Source organism: Nicotiana tomentosiformis, chromosome 1 (assembly GCF_000390325.3).
Source record: "Nicotiana tomentosiformis chromosome 1, ASM39032v3, whole genome shotgun sequence".
In the NCBI taxonomy this organism is placed as follows: Eukaryota; Viridiplantae; Streptophyta; class Magnoliopsida; order Solanales; family Solanaceae; genus Nicotiana; species Nicotiana tomentosiformis.
In genome coordinates, this window is record NC_090812.1 from 155,932,053 (window position 1) to 155,943,891 (window position 11,839).

The 11,839-nt window shown below is 40.6% G+C and overlaps 1 protein-coding gene across 1 annotated transcript; it reads left to right on the forward strand.

The window, feature by feature from the left end:
- The first annotated feature begins 422 nt into the window (after positions 1 to 422).
- Positions 423 to 872, forward strand: LOC108948300 (secreted RxLR effector protein 161-like). Its single transcript, XM_018777269.1, has one exon. It carries the CDS (start codon positions 423 to 425, stop codon positions 870 to 872), a length of 450 nt encoding a protein of 149 aa, XP_018632785.1.
- Positions 873 to 11,839: the final 10,967 nt, after the last annotated feature.

Genomic DNA, 11,839 nt, shown 5'->3' on the forward strand with positions numbered 1-11,839 from the left:
TGGTGTGTGCAGAGCCGTTTTGATTATTCTTTATTTACAAAGAAGCAAGGGACCAGTCTAGTAATCAACCTGGTGTATGTGGATGATCTCCTCATAACTGGGAATGATCATTGCCTAATTTCAGAGGCAAAATCTATATTGCAGTGTAACTTCAAAATCAACGACTTAGGGGAGCTGAAATTCTTTTTGGAATTGAAATAGCAAGATCAAGAGAAGGAATACTGATGAATCAAAGAAAGATTGCAATGGAATTGATCACTGACCTTGGACTGATAGGATCAAAGCCATCGGCAACCCCAATGGAATGCAATTAGAGATTTACCACTGTGGAATATGATCAATACTTGAATCTGAAAGAAGTTGAGAAGCTACCAGATGTAGGACCATATCAGAGACTAGTTGGGAAGTTGTTGTACCTTACCATGACAAGGCCAGACATTTGTTATGCAGTGCATATGCTGAGCCAGTTCATGCATTGCCCAAAGAAGTCACACATGGAGGTTGCAATAAGACTTGTGAGACACAAAAAAAAGGCTACAGGCCTAGGTTTTCTAATGAGCTCAAAGCAGTCCCCAAGACTCACAACCTTTTGTGATATTGACTGGGCATCATGTCCAGTGTACAAAAGGTCTGTGACAGGATATGTGATGAAGCTGGGAAACTTTTTGGTGTCTTGGAAATCAAAGAAGCAGTGCACAATATCAAGAAGCTCAGCAGAAGTTGAATACAGGAGCATAACTGCTGCAGTCTCAGAAATTCTATGGTTAACAGGGTTGTGCAAAGAGCTGGGTGCAGAGGTTGAATTACCAGTAGAGCTACATTGTGATAGCATAAAAGCAATCCAAATTACTGCGAATCCCATATTCTATTAACAAACAAAACATATAGAAATAGATTTGCACTTCATCAGAGAAAGAATTCAATAAGGAGTTGTTAAAACAAGATATGTGATGTCAAAATATCAGGAAGCAGACTTGTTTACAAAGGCTCTGGAAAGATCACAACATGAATACCTAACGAGCAAGTTAGGGGTGCTCAACCTATTTGCACCATCTAGATTGAGGGGGAATGTTGAAGAAAGGAACAAGCATGTGCCAGTCACGTGAGTGGAGATTAAGTCTGTTAAGTAGGTTGTTAGCTAGTTATAATTAATTGTCGGATTGGCTAGTGTAAAGGGTAGATACAGTTGTAGATTAGCTGCTAATTATAGAGTGTATATATACGGGGATTTGCTCATTGTACTCTTAAGATTTGCAATAATATAGGCCAGATTTCTCTCAAATGGAGAACACTTTCTAGAACTTTCTCGTTCATTCCTCTCTTCGCCATCTTCACTGAGCTTCTCTCAAATCTTCAATATAACTTATGACTAAACAAAATCAATGCACTAAAGCTATTTTTGTCTAAAAATGTACTAATTAATGCTATTTATTCTTTATTTTTCTGTAAAAATTGATATCGCTTATAAAAATCCTATATACGCCCTTCAAGACATGATAGATATAAATGGGAAGATAATGCTTCAATCACTCAATATGCTATGAGCTTGTGATGGGAGAAATTACGCATAACGTGCAAGAGACAAATCTCGCATATAGAGTTTTTAGAGTGAGTTCTTTTTATATATGTATATATAGCTCGAGTCAAATTAAACAATAATTTTTATAAACTCACGGAAGAATTCGTTCTACATCTGCCTCGAATCATGTGTCGAGTGTTCTTCCTAAGACAAGTACTTACCAAACCTCTGACGAAATTTAGTTGAGTTAGTGGAACTAATTGCGAGTAAAATTGTGTTTATTAACAGAAAATCATAAAATCAAAAACTTAACACAAACAAAAAATGCAAAAATATTTCAAGTCCAGAATTTTCTTATGTGTCCTTAAGGAATTTAATCCCCTCATTGTTGCCTAAATATTTGGATTAATTCCTCTAAAGATAGAACTGAAAATTATTTTGTAATAGCGGCATTTCAAATTATAAAACTTCGGCGAACTCAAATGGCGGAGCAAATCACACTTGATACCTTATCTTTGTTTTGAAAAATAATACAACGATGTAGGGGAGAGGTTTTCAAATTTTTTGATTTATAAAAAATAAGGTCAAATCTCTAAATTTATAGACAGTAAAAGGGTGGTGATTTTTGAAACTCCAATTTTCTCCACTACCTTGTTGGTCTCATAAAATGCCCTTTCGTCCACTTTCTTTGATTTTAGTATATGAAAGATTGCCATTTTTCTCATGTTTTTTAGAGATCTTCTGATGTTGATATTGGATCTCTCTTGAAGCGACAATGATTTGAATCACTAATTATTATTACTAATAAGTAATAACGGAGATATTCCATTTGTCCACACTCTCAACCTGCATCCTTTGGTCAAATTAATTCTCCATTGCTGACAAAAAGTTTATCTAACTTTTTTTTTTCCACTTGATATTCGGTATCCGTATTGGAGCCCGACTATATCCGAATTCGCGTCGCATAGGGCATCATTCGGGGAGGCGTTCCCTACCAAGAGTTTTTTCATACCCAGAGTTTGAATCCGAGACCTGAGAAGAGCAGTCACATCCACTGCATCACATCCTTTGGCGGTAAGTTTATCAACTTTGAATTGCCAAACAAAGTGTCGTGCCATTTTCTTTCTTTGCCGTTTTTTCAAACCCATAGATTTCGAAAAATGAAAGAAACATTGCAATCTGGTGAAGAAGTGAGAGATGTTATGGTACAACTGCACATGGACGTGCTTCCCTGCTGTTACAATTGTCGTAAATAAAGATGTACAAAAGAAATTGAGTATTGACCAAAGTGAAGTAATCCAACGGAATTCTGTTAACCAAAGTGAAACACTACAATAAAAGATGTGTTCGATTTCCCAATATCTGTTATCTGAATATAATTCTGCCATCATAAAATATTGTATGTAATTTCAAATACTTCAATTTCTCTTTTTCATTTAATCTCCAACAAACCGATGTTAAGACGAACACAAAAAATAAATATTAAATTTCTTATGTTTGTTAGCAAAATTATGCTCATAAACAGAAAACTAGAAAATAAAAAACGTTAGTTTACACAAAAGAAAAAATATAAAAATATTCTGAACCTACAATTTTTTTTATGTCCTTAAAAAAATTTAATATCCTCACTGTTACCCGAGATATTTAGATTAATTTCTCTCAAGATAGAACAAAACACTATTCTATAATAACATCACTTCAAATCACAAAACTTTGGCGAACTTATTGACCCTCAAAATCGAATAACAATTGAATTTATACGAGGTTTTAAGGATACATGATTTAATTTGATACGCATTAATATGGAAATAAATAACAGAAAGATAAACGCAAACCACACAAGTTGAGTAATCCTAGCCTTGTGAGGTTAATCCCCCTCGAGCTAGAAATAATATTATCGATGCCAGAGTAAAAATGAATTGTGACAAAGCTAGAAATAAAAGTATATTGCCTTTTGATATGTGTTACAATGTGTTTTATGAATTGTCAAGTCCCCTTTTATATATTAAGGGAGGTCTACCTTTTAAGGTATTATTTTATTGTTCCATAAAAGGCAGAAGTCCTTGATTTTGGTGACCGTTGGTTCCTTTTTTGACTTGTTCCGTGATTTCTGCCATAATGACTGGTTAATGGCGAGAATTAAGGATCTATGTCGGATGAGTTGGCAAAGATTTCTTCGAGACCGTTAGAAACATGACCGGTTGTGCCTTCGATAAACTCGAGGGCTAATCTGATGGTTTCGATGGCTAGTTTTGACAATGCTTTGAGTACGATCTTAAATATCATATTTCGATCTTGGCTGACCGTGTGGAACGTCAGATCGAGCTTCGAAAATCGACTTTTACCCAATTACATATTTATCGACCCTGACCTACCGTTTCGGAAGCTTGATCGAACACCGAGCTCAGTTTTACCCATATACAGATAGTCCCCTCGTTTTTCGGATACATGGTGATGAAAAATGATATGAGCTTTTTTACTTCAATAAATCATGATATAAGCGACAAAACGTAAGCAACAAAAGCTAATTGTAACGTCCTGTCAGTCCAGTCTTCACGACATTAAATGTGTGTTAGTTAACGGTCGGCCATCTTGGGATGTGAACCGCCATAATGTGAACCGCCGTTTGAGAAACCTATAAATATCCTCCAATCCATTCATTAGAACTTTTCTCATTCTAACTCTTGCTCTTGTGTTTTAAGAAAACTTCATCATCCTCATCTTCTGACTTTCTCGCTTAAGCTTAAGAACTTCTCTCCTTGTTGGTTCTTTGAAATTTTTTACAAGTTACCTGGTAGTTACGCCCCAGCATTTACCAACACCTTATTTTCTCCTCTATTTTTAAGAAATGGCAAAGACCTCAAAATCCGTTCCTCAAAATGAAGCCCCTTCTTCCTTGAAACCATTTGAGAATGTTCCGCCTGCTGCTACTGAGGAACCGACACCTGAACCCCTCTAAAATCATTCATCCTTGCGGGGTGCCCAACCCAGGCCAACTTCAAGGTTGAGAATACCTCATCGGTACCAGGTCATTACGAACTGGTCTCGAGATATATATGTTCAATTACTAACAGTACCCTCGATAAAGGTCAATGAGGACTGCAACTGGGTCGATAAGCTCGTGGTTGTCCCTACCCCCAAGGAATCTATTACCGCCCACGTGGAGGATGTTTTAAGTGTTTACACTTACCCTTCCACGATGGGTCCTTTAGATCCAATTATGATAGCCTTTTGCAAAAGATATGAGGTGACTCTCGCGCAGATTCATCCTTCATTTTGGAGGATTGTGATTCTGCTTCGTTTCTTCGTGATCAAGCTCGAGGGGTGTCCTTTTACCATCGACCATCTTATGCGCTTGTATAGCCCCCCACTTTATCGAGGAGGTTTAATCAAGCTCGCGCATCGGGCCACTAAGGCCCCATTCTCTAGCATCGACGAGGATCGGGATCGAGACTGGTTGGGCCGCTTTGTTCGAGTGAAGACCCCAAATTTAATCTCGGCCGATGATATGCCATTTCTTGAGAAATAAAACATGAAATGTAAGTATAATTTTGCCTTTAAGACTGCTTTTATTGTTTTTCTTTATTCTACCTCCTCGTCGATATTTTGTGATGATGCAGTTGTTGCCTAAATACCGGATGCAGTTCCTCGACTCAAGGAGTAGGTCGAGGGTATTCCAACAACGAACGTATTCCGAGCGCGCATGGAATGGGTTCTCGAATGGACAATGGGAGGCCCGTTCTCATGGTGAGAATTTTTCTCTAAGTTATATTTGATATTACTTTCACGTTCGTGATCTCTGAATTGATTTACTTTCTTTTTGTAGGTTTATCAAAAAATGTCGAAATGAGGTCGTCATCCGCTGATGACGATATATACACTGATTAGCTCTAAAGAAGGATAAAGAGAAGAAAAGAAGAAAAGCCTCGAGTTCCTCGAGCCCCGAAAAGAAGAAACCGAGGAAGTGGTCGGTGTGCAAGCCTAAAGGATATACAAGCGCCCGAGAACTCCCATCGGACTCAGTCCATCGGCTGAGGGATGAGTCCGAAGAAGAAGAATCATCTAATTTGATGCCCCGCGTGAGAAACTGTTCCGAATTGCCTCAAACTACGGAGGCCGAAGAAGAAATAATGGTCGACGCCTCCGAACTAGAGAGGGTCGAGGCTATGTTGCCCCGAGATGGGGAAGTCAACAAAGAGGTTGTGACCGATACTTCTCGGTCAGAAGACAATGCATGCGTCTAACTGTCTAAGGACGTGCTTGGAGTGATTGATCTCTCCGGGTCGCCTTCGTTTACCAATTCTATGATAAAACAAGGCTTTAAACGCTGAAAGGTAACCTCAGCGAGGGGACCCAAGGAGTAATAAATTCTTTTTAGAACTTCTTCGATGGCCTGGATTCTACCATCTCGGAGGATGTCACCGGGTTGGGTGATTTACCGGTACCGAAGAAGATGCCATCCCCGGGAGCTGGCGGGTATTCTTCAAGTCCAAAATTAGTGAACCGATTCCCAGCTCCGAGTGTTGATCCTACTCGGAGATGACCAATTTTTATGTCCATCCTGGAGGATGCCCGGGTCCTGTCTGCCCCGGTGGGTATTTCCAGTTACCTTCGGTGCTTGGTGACCGAAGAGGATCAAGCTAAAAGGAACAAGGTGGAAGCACCCTGCCTGTTTAACGAAGCTCAACATGCACTGAATCGGGTAATTTCGAATGTCACTTCGTTATGTACTTAGATTTAATTGTGAATAATTGTAACATTTTCTTTTGTGCTTGCAGGCCTCGGTACTTCATCACGGGGGCTTTATCCGATACCGGGAAGAGTTCAAATGTCACGACGTCGAGACTCAGGTGCTTGCTGATAAGAAGGATGCTTACAAACTTCTTAGTGAAAAATCCCAAGCTGGGCTAGAAGCGGCTCGGAAGGATCATGCTGACTCTCGAGCAGGTAAGAAGAGTTTTCGAAGTTAGTGATGATGAGTCAAACTCAGTAGCTAACGATCCAAACTCGTAGGTTCAAAAGAAACTTGACTAGATCGAGCAGCTTCGAGGGGAGGTGGATACGGTCAAAGCCGAGGTCGAAGAATGGAAGAAGAACATGGATCGCCTGACTTTGGAGAGAGAGACTGCCCGGGGCCCCGGGCACAGTTGGCTTTGGCTGAGGTTCAGCTTCGGGCTATAAAGGAGAAATACTCGGTGCAGGTCAAAATGATCGAGGGACTCTAATGTCAGTTGAACTCGGTTATTTCTGGTCAAGAGAACCTGGCCAAGGAGCTTGAGGCAGTCGAGTTAGAGGTCATCATGGCCAAGACCGAGGCCGATGATAAAATGGCCCAGTTCAAGGCCGATGTCGAGTCCATTCAGGATCAAGCGAGAAACATGGTGAAGCATGCGAGGTGGCAGTACCGAATGGAGGCCTCGAGGGAGTCCAAACTCAGAATTTTGACATATTGGCAGAAATTGAGAATGCCAAGATATGCAAAGCCAAGGCATGGAAGTTGGCTTATCCCGAGGATGATTCCGAGGAGTCTAAAGAGTCGGGTGAGTCCGATGGTAGCGAAGACCCCGTAGGCGATGATCTAGCCCCCGATGAAGATTAGGCCATTTAGGATATTTTTGCTTTTTGTACTATCTTTTGGTTGAGGTCGTTCGACCTTTTGTAAAAAATATGTATCGGGGCTATTCAACCCTTGTAAAGAAAATTTGATATATATGTATATAAGGCTTTTCCTTTTCATAGCTTTTGAATTTTTCCTTTGCTTTTTTATTTGTATTCGCAAAGGTCAAAATGCCTTAGCATGAAATGATTAGGTTATGTTCGAAGGTTCGAGCAAACCTTGCCTTTTAACATTACTTTGTGTTAAGGCATTATAGGGATTCAATGTTACCAAATATGTTTCCCTAAAATAATTTAGGTTTATAGCTTGTCGAGGGTAGCCTTTAGAACCGGTTATAAGAAATTTTTTGAAGTCCTTGTTGTTGTTACGAATCTCAGTTGTCTCTGAGCCATGTTAATATGGTCTTAGCCTTTTTGGTTCGGGTCGCCCAGTGAGCTTGCTATCCTGAGTTATCCGGGCATACCTAAGTTAACAATCCCCGAGTAGGGATGGCCGTGTCCTTTGAAATTCGGGTGTTGCCTAATAGGTCTTGCGCCCATGTGATCTGATATCTCGGACCGTCTGAGATTTTTTTCGGTCGGAAGTCCCCGAGTGAATGTTCGAACTCGGATTAAGGTTGCCCTTAGGCTCGATGCCTAGTCCCCGAGTGAATGTTCGAACTCGGATTAAGGTTGCATTTAGGCTCGATGCCTAGTCCCTGAGTGAATGTTCGAACTCTGATCAAAGTTGCCCTTAGGCTCGATGCCTTTAGGGGATCAATTGTAGAAAATTCCTTAAACAATATGGTATCAAGAAATATTTTAAAGGACAAAATGTTCATGTACAAGAAAGAGTCTTATTTTTTATTCTTGTGCACAATGGTTGTACATGTATACATGTTTTGTGCTAGGGCTTGATCGGTCTGTGTGGGAACGGTTCATTTGATCGTTTGGCCCTTACAATAAATCCTATTGATCGAGCCCTATTAATCACGAAGTTTCTTTCCTTGTTAAAGTTGATATACGAGGGTGTTTCCCCCAGCGTTCGGGGCTGACCGGAGCGAAGCCTCGAATGTTGTTGTGATCGTTATCACCTGTTCGTAGCCAACCTTCTATTCTAAGTTAGCATGATTTACTTGTTGCCTCATTCAAAACCTTGCCGGAAAACCCATTTGGGACAAAGACGATTTAAGGTAAACAGAGTGCAACGCGTGCTTTCAGACCTAGGATCTCGTACCATCCTTTGTTGGTTACCTGAAAGTGTTAGTTAGAAATGTGAAAATAAAAGAAATAAATCGGGGTCGTACACTAGCAATAATATCGCTTTAAGTGAGTTATATTCCAGTTGTTCGGTAATTGCTCGTTGTTCATTGTTCCGAGCTTGTAGGATCCTTTTTCGGTGATCTCGATAATTTGGTATGGTCCTTCCCAGTTCTGTCCTAGTTTTCCTCTGTTCGGTTTTCAAGTGCTCACTGTGTTTCTTAGTACCAGGTCCCTAGTATTGAAGTGACGAAGGTTGGCCATTCGATTGTAATATCTTTCGATCCGTTGTTTCTGGGCGGCCAAACGGGCGAGGGCGGCTTTGCGCTTTTCATCTAATAATTCCAGGCTCGTATTCATAGCCTCGACATTCAATTTCTTTGTTGTATATCGAAATCTGATTCTTAGTTCCCCAACCTCGACTGGTATTAAAGCTTCGGTATCATAAACCAAAGAAAACGGGCTGGACTTTAAGGTTGTTCGGTATGCCCATAGGACCTCAGGTAGCATTTCCTTCCATTTTCCTTTGGCGTCGATTAGCCTTTTTTTAAGGCTTTGGAGTGTGGTTTTGTTGGTAGATTCAGCTTGTTCATTCACACTGGGGTGATAGGGTATCGATAGGATCCTTTTGATTTTATGGTCTTCAAAGAATTTGGTTACTTTGCTTCCAATGAATTGTTTCCCATTATCGCATACAATCTCGACCGGTATCCTGAATCGACATATGATGTGGTCCCAAATGAAATCGATGACTTCCTTCTCCCTAACATGTTCGTATGCCTGGGCTTCCACCTATTTAGAAAAGTAGTCAGTCATAAATAATATAAATCGAGCCTTACCGGGTGCCCATGGAAGGGGGTCGACGATGTCCATTCCCCACTTCATGAACGGCCAAGGTGACAAAACATAATCCATCAGTTCCTCAGGTTGATGAATCATCGGAGCGTGTCTTTGGCATCCATCACATTTTCGAACGAACTCCCTCGTATATTTTTCCATATCGATCCAGTACTAACCGACTCTAATTATTTTACGAACCAGTGATTCGGCGGCCGAATGATTTCCAAAGGGTACATTCGTGAATTTCCCTTAGATTGTACTCAGTATCCCCCGACCCCAGACATATTGCAAGTGGACCATCGAATGTTCTTCTGAACATGGTACCGTCTTCGTATAAGTTAAATCAGGTTGCCTTTGTATGCAGGGCCCTCGATTCGGTCCGAGGGAAATTTTTCGGTCCTGAGATATTCCATGTACTTATTTCTCCAGTCCCAAGTTAGGCTCGTTGAGTTGATATCGACATTACCTTCTTCCACCACTGATCTCATAAGCTGCACGACTTCTCCCGATTTGAACTCGTTGTCTTCGACCGCCGATCCCAAGTTAGCGAGGGCATCAGCCTCGCTGTTTTGATCCCGATGTGCATGTTGCAAAGTCCATTCTTTGAACCGATGTAATGTTACATGTAACTTGTCCAAGTATCTCTGCATTCGTTCTTCCCTGACCTCGAATGTTCCATTAACTTGGTTTACCACAATGAGGGAGTCACACTTGGCTTCGATCACTCTACCCCAAGATTTTGGCTAATTCGAGGACTACAATCATGGCCTCATATTCATCCATGTTGTTAGTCAATTTCAGTCTTAATAGAATGTCTAATTATATTACATGTTGGTGGATTTAGTACGATACCAAGTCCGGACTCTTTTGCATTCCAGGCCCCGTATGTAAAGAGGGTCCAGATTCCCGAAGATGTCCCCGAGTTAACCAATAACTCTTTTTTGACCTCGGGTATTAGGGCCGGCATGAAGTCGGCCACGAAGTCTGCCAAAATTTGGGACTTAATGGCGGTCCGATGGCGGTACCCAATATCGTACCCACTTACTTCCACGACCTATTTGACCAATCGGCCTAAGATATCGGGTTTATGCATAATGTTCCTTAACGGATAAGTAGGTACGACACATATGAGGTAACATTGGAAGTATGGTGTTAGATTCCTAGAAGCACTTAGCAAAGCGACTGCCACATTTCTAGGTGAGGGTACCTAGCGGCCTAACCTAAGGCCCTACTAACATAATAAATTGGAAATTGCATATCTTTCTTTTCCCGAACCAAGACTCCATTTACCGCTATCTCCGAGACCGCTAAGTACAAGCACAGTTGTTCGTCTATCTTTGGTGTGTGAAGCTGCGGCGGGCTCGATAAGTATCTTTTGAGCTCCTCTAGAGCTCGTTGACATTCCGGAGTCCATGAGAAGTTATTCTTCTTTTTCAATAGTGCGAAGAATCTGTGGCTCTTGTCGGACGACCTCGAAATAAATCTCCCCAGGGCGGTTATGCGCCCGGTTAGCCTTTGCACAGCCTTTACGTTGTCCACGATCGTGATGTCTTCGATGGCTTTGATCTTGTCAGGGTTGATCTCGATTCCTATGTTGGATACCGTGAACCCAAGAAATTTTCCTGATCCGACTCCGAATGCACACTTTTTTGGGTTCAACTTCATATTGTACTTATTTAATATGCTGAAGGTTTTCTGCAAATATTTTAAATGGTCCTCTGCTCGCAGGGACTTAACTAACATATCATCAATGTAAGCTTCCATCGTTTTCCTAGTTTTTCCTCAAACATCCGGTTCACTAGGCGTTGATAAGTGTCATTTGTATTTTTTTAATCCAAATGGATTTACATTATAGCAGTGCGTGCTATTTTCGGGGTCGGTAAGCAAGTTCGCGTCGATAGCTATATGTGAATTAACGTCAATCAGATATGCGGTCCGAATTCCAACGGGATCAGCGGGTGCCCTTTCATTACCGGGAGCCATGTTGTTATTCTCACCCTGATGACCGGACTCGTTGTCGATATGTAGGGATGCTAATTGAGAGTTTGTCATTTTTAGCTTAAAATCAAAGATACTTCAAACAACAAGCGTAAAATTGTGTGTGTTATGGAGATTTGTATCAAATAACCACTATTATCCTTAGCTCCACGGTGGACGCCAAACTGTTTAGCCTCAAAATCGGATAACAATTGAATTTATACAAGGTTTTAAGGATACGTGATCTAATTTGATACAAAATGAGATATCAGGTTAATATGGAAATAAACAACAGAAAGATAAACGCAAACCACGCAAGTTGAGCAATCTTAACCTTGTGAGGTTAATCTCCCTCGAGCTTGAAATAATATTATTGATGCCAGAGTAAAAAATGAATTGTGACAAAGCTAGAAATAACAGTATGTTGCCTTTTGATATATGTTACAATATGTTTTATGAATTGTCAAGCCCCCTTTATATATTAAGGGATGCCTACCTTTTAAGGTATTATTTTATTATTTCATAAAAGACAAAAATCCTTGATTTTGGTGACCGTCGGTTCCTTTTTTGACTTGTTCCGTGATTTCTGCCATAATGACTGGTTAATGGCGAGAATTAAGGATCTCTATTGGATGAGTTGACAAAGTT